The sequence below is a fragment of the Gobio gobio genome (assembly GCF_949357685.1).
Source record: "Gobio gobio genome assembly, chromosome: 1".
Taxonomy (NCBI): domain Eukaryota; kingdom Metazoa; phylum Chordata; class Actinopteri; order Cypriniformes; family Gobionidae; genus Gobio; species Gobio gobio.
In genome coordinates, this window is record NC_137097.1 from 39,756,049 (window position 1) to 39,769,814 (window position 13,766).

General features: G+C 37.1%; 1 protein-coding gene across 3 annotated transcripts in view; it reads left to right on the forward strand.

The window, feature by feature from the left end:
* Nucleotides 1-13,766, forward strand: part of tmem104 (transmembrane protein 104) — a 68,684-nt gene that overhangs the window by 7,561 nt on the left and 47,357 nt on the right. For 2 of the 3 annotated variants that reach the window (XM_079837698.1, XM_079837697.1), the window contains exons 4-8: nt 800-881; nt 2,970-3,066; nt 3,178-3,258; nt 8,202-8,301; nt 9,843-9,939. In XM_079837698.1, the coding sequence (XP_079693824.1) occupies nt 800-881; nt 2,970-3,066; nt 3,178-3,258; nt 8,202-8,301; nt 9,843-9,939 (457 nt within the window). Of the gene's footprint in view, nt 1-799; nt 882-2,969; nt 3,259-8,201; nt 8,302-9,842; nt 9,940-13,766 lie in introns of all 3 variants that reach the window. The other variant, XM_079837696.1, reaches the window with a different exon arrangement.

The window sequence follows — 13,766 nt, forward strand, 5'->3', positions numbered from 1 at the left end:
ATCTGTGACGTCACACAGGCAAATACATGTGCATATGACTGCCTCCAGAGCAAGACATCGAGTAGTTTTACATCATCACAACATAGGCCCCGCCCACTGGCATTTGAGTCGCCCCTTAAAACTGATCATTTCAGACAGAGGGTAAGAATGAAGATGGAAAATAATCGTTTTTATGTATATTTGTTTCTTTGTGCACAACCTTAAGGAACCCATTAACAAAAATCTGTGTGGGTGCAAGCACAACTAGCTTTTAAAGGGAATGGGAGATGAGACTCTGATTGGTTTATTGCTTGTTACGCCAAAACACACACATGACTCATTAAGAGACTACGAACAACCCTATTAGACCATGCGCCTGGCGTACCAACTTTTTTTTCAAAAGTGGAATCGAAAGTGCGCCTGCGCCATACGTTTCAGACCATGCGCTCAGATAAAATAGGACCTCCAGCAACAGGATTGGGCACCCCTTGGAGAGTGTTTGTACAGTATAAAAAGTTCTCATGAAACACAAAATCCCAACGTGTGTGTGTGTATGTATTCCATATTGTTTATCAGTGAATAAACACAGGGAAGAATGATATTCAACCATTTTTATTTATATGCACCAATAAGTTTTTAAAACAATTATTTTTGCTTAGTCATTTTTTTCAGATAATATTTGTTCTGCCTTATTACATCAGCACAACATAAGTAATCTCATTTCAGGTTTTCTTTCTGATACCAGCTCTGTGTCTTGTTTTCCCTTGAGAAGTAATGCTACACATGAAATAGTGTTTTTAACTCTTCTGTCTTCCCTCAGTTTCATGACCACCACATTTGTGATTGAAGCCATGGCTGCTGCCAATGCCCAGCTGCGCTGGAAGAGAAGAGAACAGGAAGAGGTTAGTGACGTCACCAGTTTACGCTGGCTTCCCTGAACACTATGTTCTTAATCAGTCTCAGTTCTTAATTTCCCTATGGAAATTACACTGATCATGGAGTTACATGACCCACTGCAGGTAATAAAGCCAGAAAGTGGATGAAACTTTTAAATCACACTGACTTATCAGTGAGGCCATTTAGGGCAGAAGTACTAAAACAGCTATGGTTAATGCAAACTCAGAACGAGGCCCATGGTTAGTATGTTTTACCCATACAAACAGAATACAGAAAACTTATACTATGGCCTATACAACTATAAAATCAGACTGTTTATAGATGATCTCTTTTCTGCAACAGCATATATTGTTTATGCTGAATAAGTGTGTCAAGAACAATATTGCAGTGTAGCATGACAAAATGCTACTTTGTTTTGGTCACATTATATTGCACCACGGTGGAGGGAACTGAAGCAATAATCAAACGTGCTCTTTCTAAAATGCCCTCTCTTTCATATGTAAAATTGTCTTCTAATTTACTCCTCCTCGTGTTGATCCAAAACCTAAAAATACCTAAAATTACCCAAATTACCTAAAAATGATATTACATAAAAATGAGGCTCTGAATGATCTTTGTACAATGAAAGTCAAAGGGGTCTGGCACTGTAGAGCTCCAAAAATGACAAAAAAAAGAACCATAGAAGTGAAACCAAGCTATATTCCAAGCAGTACACTACCATTCAAACTTTTGGGGTCGGTAAGATTTTTTTTTAATGTCCTGAAAGGCTCCCCAAGGCTGCATTTATTTGATCAAAAACAGTAATATTGTGAAATATTATTACAATTTAAAATAGCTGTTTTCTATTTGAATATATTTTAAAATGTAATTTATGCCAGTGACGCAAAGCTGAATCTTCATTGTCACATGATCCTTCAGAAATCTTTCTAATATGATGATTTGCTGCTCAAGAAACATTTCTTATTATCATCAATGTTGAAAACTGTTGTGCCGCTTTTTTTCAGGATTCTTTGATAAATAGAAAGGTCAAAAGATCAGCATTTATTTGAGAGAGAAATCTTTTGTAACATTATAAATGTAAGGGGCCAGGACCAGGCTTTACGGTTCAGCACGCATGTGATTCATGGATTAATTGCAAGTTTAACTGCCATAGAGTGAAAGGTTATCATTTGCATGTGTTTTGTCTTGCTAGTTTACACATTCAATAGATTTTAAACCATTCCAGCACTGGAAGAGGCATAGGAGAATTGAATTCAGTACTCGCGCTCTGTTATCTGTGCGCACGGCCACACACACCCAAAACATGCACACAGAGAGAGAGGTGCGTGTTTCCATGCAAATGAAGCAAGTATTCTCGTAAACTCATTTGGTTATGTCTAAAGTGAACATGGTGAGTTGAGAGAGAAATCAGATGTGTATCATTATATTGGATCCATGCATTAGCTCTTAAAGTGACAGCAGCCTATAAACACCTGCTGTTGTCTATCATTGATGTTAATCAAACAACAAAACACAGCTTTAACAAAGATTAATCTATATTAAATTTAGACAGTGAACATTGTGTTCTTTTACATTTAATTATTACATTTCTGTACCCGAAATGAATACTTCAGTTAGACCTTACTTTATTTGTAACTTTTAACTATTGTATTTATCTATGCTTTTAATTAGTGTATTTGATCTTTTTACTGACTGTTCACTTGCCTTTAATAATATTTTAACTTTATTAGTTAGTCTAGTAGTTTTTGCTATGGTATCGGAGTGTGCTTAAAGTAATAAATGCAAAAGTTTAATCCGAAAAACGATCCGATCCGTGACTCAAAAACCGTAGTATGATGATCCAATCCATGAGTTTTGTGATCCATTGAACCACTAATAAATGTCTTTACTGTCAATTAATGCACTCTTGCTGATTAAAGTATTACCAAAAAGTTGTGGCCCCAAAACCTTTGAACAGTAGTGTATGTGTAAACATACTTGCTTTTACCAAAGCTCACACATATCATTTAGGCCGGGGGTTTTGGTTGTGAGCGTGTTTGTTCATGGCCTAGAATTAGTAAACTAACCAATTTTGTTGTTACAACCATTTTAAGATTAATGACAGCGACTCCAGCTCGGACTATTCAGATGATGAGGTCAGTATCCGGGGACGTTCGGAACCTGTCGAGACGCGACCCATTCTCTCTGTCCGTAAGTGCTGTTTGTATTGTATTGCGTTGTCTTTGTCAATAAAATGGTTTGCAATGTTCCCCAAGATCAAAATCTTAAGGTCATTGTTGGTTTTGTCATCTAATGTAACAGAGCGTGCTGCGAATATAGACCACTTTGACATTGTCGAGAGAGTCGAGATGGGACAAATGGCCTCCATGTTTTTTAATAAAGGTAAGACTTCTTGCGTCATTATGCACTACAATGTAATCTTCAGTTAAGACGTTTAGCTTTATAAGGCTATTAAACAGGCCTTAAAAGATGGCTTCCGAAGGTCAAGTTTTGCTTCAGTGTTCAGCAACAGTGAACAAGGTTATTTGCTGCTAATGGGGTGTAATTAGAACTAGTTAAATTGCTTTTAGTTGTAATTACCTCACTTTTATCTACTCTAATATAAGGAAACGAGAGGCTCGCCTAAAGATGGAAAACCCAGGTAATGAGAATCTTATGATGAATATGAAGATGACGTGTTCACCTTGAACTACAAACAGAGGTGTCATTTATACCGATTCCTATTTTCAGAATTCTTGCCCTCCTAAGCATCATTTCACAAGCAGCGCTACACAAAGGCTGAGTCAACAGTGCCCTGAGCAGCCTTGTAATATCTCAACAGCATTGCTTTTGGCATCTTTTCCAAACATCAAGCAAAGGACGGACATCAGAAATGACCTGATGATCTGTTCCATACAGGATTGGAAATTAACTCCGGTCTCAGGGCAAAATTGCACAATTAAACAAATTATATTACGACAATTACAGTTAGATCTCCTCATGCTGCATCAAAGATTTGATTTATACATTTCTTGTAGCATTGAGCATTATAACCAATAACACACGTTTCTGTTGAGAGTTTGAATGCAATAGCCAATCAGAGGCTTTTAGGTTAGTCATCGGAGATGAAAAAATCCACTGAGTTTTTTTCAGTGCTTACTTACTAAATTCTGCATAAACATCAAAGTGCAGATGCAATGAAAACGAGATTAATTTTGCAGTGTAGAAAATGTTATCATTTACTCGCAGCTTCTGTAAATATAACAGGAGTTTTTGCGAGAGGGCAAAACTCTTTGACCTTGCGCTAGGCTGAAGTGATAGGGAACTTTCTTTGCCCACAGTTTCATTCTTCATGCTGCCAAGATAACCAATGTGATTTTTGTAATTAATAAACAAAGCAATAAACTAATTCATAAATGATTTTTAACTTGTTTTGTCTGTGTAGCCTAGAAGAATATGACACAACGTTTCTCCACCCATAAAACCTTTTTTATGTATTAAACAACATTTAATAATCATTATTACAATGTTAATGGCAATAATCAACAATAATTTTGTTATTATTGCCCTGTAATGATATCCTGAATTTTAGTTTTAGAATTTATATACTTAATGTAATCCATTTACACTATGCAACATTATACATTTTTCAATGTTGATTTACATTTATGTATTTATTATATATGTATTTAGAATTCATATGCTGCTTCTGTTAATGTTGAGATTGTATCACCAATTGTATTGGTAATTGTCTGTAGTATTTTGATTTGTTTTTAAAGTAATTGGGTAAATATAAGTTTATATATTATATATCTGACATAAAAGATAACACGGATACCTTTAATACAGTAATCATTAAAATTGCCCTTAGAAAAGTTAAAAAAAAAGGAAATGAAAAAACGATATATATTGCCCCTTAATGGAAAAGTTAATTTCTGGTTCCATACGTCCATAGCATGTGATGGCAAACGTTATCCACTAGGTGGCGAACTTGTTACACTCTCCAACAAAGCAGCACTGCCTCTTATGCGCTGCACGCACTCAAGGTTTGGTGAACACAAGCACGCACTTGTAGCTTCAGAGCTTTGTGTTTTCTCGGCACAGACGTCACACGCTCGCCCTGTCGACTTTTTGTTATTCTATTAAGTGTGATGTGTTAAAATAGCCCCCTGTGCTCTGACCTTTCCCAGCGTAGAATGGAGTGAAGTGGACACTTTGGAGGTGCACTTGGGAGAAACTAATGACTATCTGAGCAGACTCTGATCGTAAATGTATTAAATGGAAGAGTAACTCACTGTGAAGGAGATTAGTTTAGCAAGTGTGGCTGTAGTATTGACTGTAGCTTTAAATATAATACTCGTTTGCCCTCGTGTCTTAGGACATGCAGTAATTTTAATCCTAGTGCAATTGCTAAACGCAGCCTTTGTAATGGGGGTGATCAATCCATGAGCTGCCGTTCAGCGGAAAGAGACTGCAGGCTTTTTTATGTGCCAAAATGAATTGTTGTTAAAGGCTTTAATGTTTGAATGGACTTTATGATTGTAGTGTCAAGGCAGTTGGGAGGTTGTTTTTACAGAAAACTCACACAGTGACTCTTTGGGTTAAATTGCTTTTGTAAGTTGAAGCAGAATGTGGTCTGAAATGAACAACAGCAAGCCTGGCTTCCATCATTTCTTCACTGGACCAGTTTCTTCATGGCCGCTGGTTTATCTGGGCTGCTCACAGTGGCTGTAACCTTCCCACTGACAGGTTGATTAGAAGGCCGCTTCGGATAATGCCACAGAGGAGATAGATTAGCTCATGATTGATTTTGCTTTTAGGTGTGCTTGCTAAGACTATCACTTTTGCTCATAATGGGGATTTTTCTCGAAAGCCCTAACCATAACTGTTGCCCTTTGGTGTGTAGCTCGTCTTGAACTGTTCATGCTACATGCATGTTTTTGCTCATTGAGGAGAGGCTTGCTATTACTTGTTATTAGTGATAAAATGTAAAATCCTATTGAATTAGGAAGAAACTGAGCCATGTTTAATTGGTGCATGCTCATTTCCCTTAAAGGGATAGTTCACCCAAAAATGAAATTGATGTTGATCTGCTTACCCCCAGGGCTTCCAAGATATAGGTGACTTTGTTTCTTCAGTAGAATACAAATGAAGATTTTTGCAGTATGTCAGTCGTATAATGTATATGAATGGTAACAAAATCTATGAGAGTAAAAAAAAAAACATGCACAGGCAAATCCAAATTAAACCCTGCGGCTCGTGATGACACATTGATGTCTTAAGACACGAAACGATTGGTTTGTGTGGGAAACCAAACAGTATTTATATCCTTTTTACCTCTAATACAACACTATGTCCAACAGCCTTGAGCGCTCGATCACTTCCGGTGCGTGAGGTCTATACACTGTCGTTTGTGTTCTACTGAATAAACAAAGTCACCTATATCTTGGATGCCCTGGGGGTAAGCAGATAAACATAAAATTTTCATTTTTGGGTGAACTATCCCTTTAATTGTGACATTTAGATTAGCTCACTTAGTTATTTACTTTGGGCATGGTGCTCTTCATGTGTCATGACTCTTCAAATATGACTGTTTTTTGTTTTTTCAATTAAATGAAAATACTATATTTTAGTTAGTTTGGTTTTTTAAATGTAATATTTAGTATTTTTAGGGGATTGTATGGTACCAAATTATATTTGCGCTGTATTTATAATTCATTCATTCACTTTTTGAGCATAGACCTGAAAATTCCAACTTAAACTGGCGTAAATTTTAAATGCTTTCGAGCACAGACTTAAGTTTGATCTCTTTTTAAAGTCTACATTTGGCAAATTATTGCTGAAGTGAAAAGAAAAAAAAAGCTAACAAACAGAATTTTGTTTATGAAAAATAATACAATTTAAAAAATATTATATGAATTTTTTTTTTCAAAAACAGAAAAGTTTTCTCTAGGTAAAATTTGTTTCCCATTCGTTTCCAATGTGGTCATTGCGAGGAGTAGACTGGGTAAACCCAGCCTGATCTGGCAGCGATTTGATTTCGCCCTGCAACTCAGTCTGGAAACCTGTACATTAATTTCCACATGCTTCTGTTACACTTTTGTGGGAACCAATCACAGACTGGCTTATCCACCTGGCGCGCTATTGGCGGGTTTAACACAATGACAGATAGAGAAGCGATGGGTCGTTGCCCGTTGATCACGCCTCTTGTGGTCTGATTGATTGAAGGACTATCCAATTGCGTACAGAGTCATTTAATTTATGCTCGTTTATCACGCCTCTTGTGCAGTAGAAAATACACAGCAGACTCCCCAGAACAATGTTCAATCTTAAATTGAGCTTGGTCTGGTGATAGCCAGACAATGCGAGGAGTACAAGTGTGACAATGTTTTTCAGGAGCCTTTAGCCTTTTGGAATCATGTCCATGATTTTTTTTTTTTTCATGTATTTATTTGGACGAAACCTTTTAATTTTAAAATGTATGCTATTCATTGGTTATCAGCCATAACTATATCAACCCAAATTTGAATTATCAGTGCATCTCTTTTTATTACATTGAAAAGCTTACAGAAAGAAGCTGCTATTTCTGTTCACAGTGTGATATTAAAGCAAGAAGGTTGGATTTTAAATTCTGTGAAATGGTTTAAAAAAACTTTTTTAAGAAACATCAATATTTCTTAATTTAAGGTAACATACTCTTTCACCTTTTAATAAAAAAATGTAACATGAACATTCCAACTGACTTTGCGTTCATAATTTCCCATGCTTTTCGCCACTCATCTTCATAAAATGAACTGGAACGGACAGCAACATTTGCTGCTTTTTTTATGTGGAGGGAAAGATGACTCAATTAAGCTCATAAAAGAGTATATCGTAAATTGTCCTGTATTTAAATCTAGTTTAAATAGTCTGTTAGCTCTAGTCGACGTCAGGGTAATTAATGAGCTGATTGGTTGGCTGGACCGTTTGAGATCCTCGTAGGAGCTTGGGTGAATGATGAATGTGTGTTGTGGTGAAGCCAGTCTGTGTTTCCTCCTGAATGCTCTCCATCTCATCTCTCACAGGCAGGGACTGAGTGATGGATGGATGGAAGAACAGGTGAAGAGGAGTGTGGGGTTAATGAAGAGAAGAGCAGGGGGGAATTTCCTAATGAAGTGCTTGCTTCTTTAATTAGGATGATTTATATAGCTCTGATGCGGCTCTATGCATTTAGCGGCTATAGTGTTGGGAAGGCATCTTCTAGGGAATGATGCTGCCCATCTTCATGTTCTGTGAACCTCTCCACATGTATTTGATGTAAAGCCATGAATCTTCAGAATGACACACAATTCTGTTTCTTTCCGCAGTTGGCGTCAACATGTTCTACATCTGTATAATCGTGTACCTGTACGGAGACCTGGCCATTTATGCCGCTGCTGTACCTGTATCACTAATGGAGGTGGCATGGTGGGTTCAAAATATCTCATCTTGTTCTTGTTCTAGACACGATCTACCTTCTGTCATCTTGATTGATAGTTTATACTTTTTTAGACTTTCTATTAAAAGGCCTTTTAATATAATTGTAAAAACGTCCCCCTTCAGGTTGTGGTACACGTCTCTTTTTGCTGTGGAATCTTTGCTGATTTTAACTCTTTCCCTGCCATTGACAGAAATGTCTGTTTTCACTGTTATACAGTAGGGGGGGTTATGACACATCTTCTGAAAGAGTACAGAATCTCCTGATCAAAACACAGGCGAAGAAGACGCAGAAACAAGCGATATCATGTGTAATCACATAATCATCAACATTAAACAGCATATAAATCAAAACTGCCTAATGTTACTGAATGAAATGTCGACCCTAGGGGTATCGATGGACTCGATCTACTCCATCTGTGTTTGATCATCGTTCTGAATCTCATCCAGATGTGGTCTTTGAGCAAAAAGCTGAGAAAAATCTGATTTTTGTCAATGTTGCTTTTTTATGAAACGTAGCCACATTCAAGTGTTGATAAAAAAAGAATCCGCAAAGCTAGAATAAGCAGAATAAGCTAGAATAGAATAAGCTCATTTAAGCAGAGGGTCTGTTCTTTCTTTTGACATATTGCATGTTCAAATATTCATACAACAAAATATTCTGGGGGTCATGACATTTTTTTTTTTGAAAATTATCAAAAATGTTGCCATGTTTGGCAACTTTTTTTTTTTTTTTAAATGCTGGTGGAGAAAGAGTTGTTAAAGTAAACATAATACATTTTGATGTTGTTAATAATATTTCTGGATGAAAACTTACTGGACTGAAGCAACTTTTTACTTTATAATCACATTTTGACAAGATTTTTCTAGAAAATTATGAACTTATAACAAATATGATCCGTTAGGCTTTTGATGAACGTTTATTTGTCCATCTCTCAATAATCATTGTATTGCATTGCATTACATGCCACCCCCACACACACACACACACACACACACACACACACACACACACACACACACACACACACACACACACACACACACACACACACACACACACACACACACACACACACACACAATAAAAACTGCAGAGCTTTGGTCATAAAATATTATATGACATATTATAGCTATAGAGTGACAACTGATATTTATTTGCATTTTATGCAAGAAGTCTTCTATACTGTTATAAAGAACTGAATTTCATCTTCCTTTTTGGCCATATAAATATTAGCAACTACACCAAATTGCGTATTTTTGCTTAGTTTATAATAAATACAACTGAGGTATTTTTACCCCAATTATGAACTCTATATTCTCAAATTACCAAAAATTCTGTATTACCAAAAAAAAGTTCAATAAACTCTTCCATTTCCAAAAAAAAGGTAGCATTTCCTAAATTGGCCTTTAGAAGTCGAACCTGTCCTTTGGTTTTCCTGATGCAAGGGTGTTCTATATAGTAGTACTTTATAAACTCCTGAAATGGATTCGCAGATGTCAGAAGTGTCTAATTGTTTACCTTCTCACAGTGGGAATCATTCATGCAGTGCTGGGAGTGTGAAATACAACGATACCGAGTCATGCTGGGGCCCTGTAAGACGCAGAGACGCCTACAGAGTGTTTCTGGTGAGTGCAGCAGCACCCGTTACACAGTCAAACATACGCACCTCGTTGGCAGCACTTATGCCTCGGCAGGGTGCTGGACTCACACCGTCTGAAGGCTGATGGTAAGAAAGACAAACGATACACTTAATACTTCTGCGTAATCTCTGTGGACTCCTCACCCACCCGTGTATCAGGAGGCTTTTGCGTGCCCTTGAAATTCACGTAGAGCACAAGACGCCGGTGTGATTTCCTCCTCTGCTTTAGCTTCACAACAGTGATTGATGTGCTGATTTATTTCGCTCTGCTCCACTCTCCCTCATCTCTAGAAATGAGGGAAGTGGCTATCCTATCTGCCAATAAAACGCATTGTTTCAGCTTTTTTTTTTTATCTCATCGCTCGGATAAGCCTCTTATTGCATGTTAACCACAGGAAATGAGCTGATTTTAGAATATGTGCCAATATTTGCTTGCCTCAGAGATGAGGATCTTTTATTCTCCTTCATGCTCGGTTTGTCATCCTGTGTTGAGTTTCAAGATGAGGTCACATGCCGTGTCTTTATGTATGTCATGCATCAACTGTAATTGAGTTTAGTTTATTAGATTGTTTCGAAAGCTAGAAGAAACAACCTACATCTTCCATTCACAAACTCTAAATCTTTAGACTAAAAGGTCATCATTAATTTTCCTTCTGGACATGCCCTTAAATAATCATCTTTCTTTATATGAAAGATTAATCCGACCGGCTTATGAACCGAGTGTCACTGGGGCTGTTCTCTTCCTCTCACCTTCACCTCCAACTGTTTCTGTTGTTGTGAGGAATGAAAATTGCCCAATTTTGAGTTGGGAATGTCCAAAGGGGCTGGTGGTCTGAGCCACCAACTTTATGAGCTTTATCAGACCAGGTGAATCTGTGCCACAGGATGTTGTCTTCCTCTGCCATGTAATCAAACACTTGCCAGTTCTCATTACTGTAATAAAAATGCATTAATGTAATTAATAATAATAAGAATAATAATTGAATGATTAATACATTTAAAATGTAACAATTATAAAAACATTTAAATTTCTATTGTATATGTGCATTCATTTGTACTGAATTTAGTTTATTCAGATTTTATTTTAAAACATTAATATAAAAAAAATGTATCTGGACAGTATTATTTTCATAATGAGGATAGTGAGGAAACTTTTCTTCATTACAGTAATGAGAATTTTGTGGTAAAATGTGCATGTTTGTCATGAAAATAAGACATGAGAGTTTAAAAAATGCTAAAACATCTTAATGGTGGTTCGTAACTTTTTTTTGTTAATTTGGGGTTGAAATATGAGCCAGACATTTTTTTCATTGATTCACCCATTGAGGTTAGGCCATCAAATTTACCACATCAGCAAAATTAAACACGCATTAGTGCTTCGGTGTTTTAACATGATCACAAAAATGTCAGGTCACGTTTGCATGCAAATGAGTGACATTTACATAAATCCACCGTCTTGGCACTAACTTTGTTTTCAGTTTCAATTTATACTTGGCCCTGTCCAAGACCACTTAACTGATGTTAGTTCATCGCTTTGATTGCATTTTAATTGCCTTGTTATTTGGCAGTTCCTCACTGGCACTCTATAATTTCTTACAAATCAAAGCAAGCTAGTCAGAATCTAACCAGAGTCCTTGTTCACTTATCTGGCCTTGCGTTCTAGTGCTGAACATGCCAAATCTATCTCCTGTCCTATTAAGGAGACTGCTGCTGAGACGTCTAGCAAATCTATTACCGGCGCCTAGGGCTGTCACGATTATGAAATTTGGCTGACGATTAATTGTCCAATAAATAATTGCGATTATGACGATTAATTGTCTGTTTTAGGGCTTTGGCGATTAATTGCCTGTTTTAGGGCTTTGTCGATTAATTGTCATACAAATTGTTGTGATTATTTAATTGAATCCCTTGTAAGTTGTCACTTGCAATAACACATTAATACACTTAAAACCTTTAAATATTAAAGTAATTTAATCAATGAAAAATATGTATCTTTCAGAAATGTGTACATTTAAAGAAACAATGTAAATGTATATGAAAGTATAAATAATAGAAACAATCACCATAAATTTACCATAACACATAAAGGACTGTCAATATCTCATTCCAAACTAAAGTAAAATATAAATATATTTTACAACTTTGAAAATTCTGTAAATAACAGAAACAATGAATCACAAATATAAACTATGACCATAACAGAACAGGCCATAAAAATCAAATTATGAAATAAAAACAATCATGCTCCTTAATGGCTTGGTAGATTACGGGAAAGAAACACTAGCATGTTGACTTTTTCTGGCTTAAGACAGCATCTAACTGGGGTGACAATGTTGCCAGCTGTACTGAACATTCTTTCAGAAGCAGTACTTGTTGCACATATGCACATGTAGGCTACTTTCTCGCCAACTTGGAAATTAAAGGAAACCTATGTATGACACGCCAATTCGCTATGCCATTTTGGAGTGCTATCAAGACGCATAATCGCTTTTTAACGTGTTTATCAACGCCGTTTCATTCTATCCCCCTACACTGCCCCTACCCATCACACACACACACACACACACACACACACACACACACACACACACACACACACACTTAAACCTAAGCCCCTAAACCTACCCATCACAAGAAACATTCTGCACTTTTACATTTTCAAAAAAAAAACATAATTTAGTATGTTTATAAATCCATTTACATTCACGCGGAATCACACGGCGTAGACATACACGCGGAGATTATGGTTTGTTTCGGCGTACACATACACGCGGAATCACACTGCGTAGACATACACGTGGAGATTATGGTTTGTTTCGGCGTACACATACACGCGGAATCACACTGCGTAGACATACACGTGGAGATTATGGTTTGTTTCGGCGTACACATACACGCGGAATCACACTGCGTAGACATACACGCGGATAGCTCAAAATGCGTACAGATAACACGCCATTTGGCTTTAGAAAGTTAAGCAAAGCCATGATGTCATGTTGATTGGCGTTGTCGTTTTCGGCTTTGAAACTAAATCCATCTTTGTTGAATAACTGGGCTGCTCTAACTCAGGATGGAGAAATCAACAGGGCAATATAATTTGAACGTAATGCTCAGCGTAATGAATTCAGAGGGAGACCGGTAGAAGTAGAGTGCTGCAGGTACGTCGTTCATGAACGAATGATTCTTAATATGACTCGGGACTACCGAGTTGTCTCAGAGAGTGATCCGTTCATTTTGTTGGCCGCGCGTGTGCGCAAAATCCCATAGGTTCTGTACATGAAACAGAAAATGTTAGTTCATCCCTCGAGTTCGGGTTGAGTCTTTCGTTCTTCCTGTCAGTCCTATAGTAGACTATGCTGTCAGAACCGGAAAGAGAAATTATTAGTTCATCTTTCGAGGTTCGCATTCCGCGGGGTCCGAGTCTTTCGTTCTTCCTGTTATGCTGAAATGACTCAAATTTTTTTTTTTTTTTTCATTTTGCTGAACGAGATTCAAAGATCCGAGTCTGTAAAATGATCCGAACTTCCCGCTACTAACTACAGGGCCCCCTTGTGTCTTCTAATAGTGGGCAATAATAACGATCACCTGTAATGACCGCGATTAGACCAATTAATCGCGATCAAACGATTATTTTTATAATCGTGACAGGTCTACCGGCGCCATGATGTGAGAAAAATGAGGAGATCTAACAGTTATTATATCTTAAATCTTCAGAAATGCATTCATGGCAGTTTTGGGTTGTCTGCTGGGGCGTCATGTTTCTAGGAAAAATTCCAGATTATTTAATTGTATCCGGGTGCTCATATGTCCTTC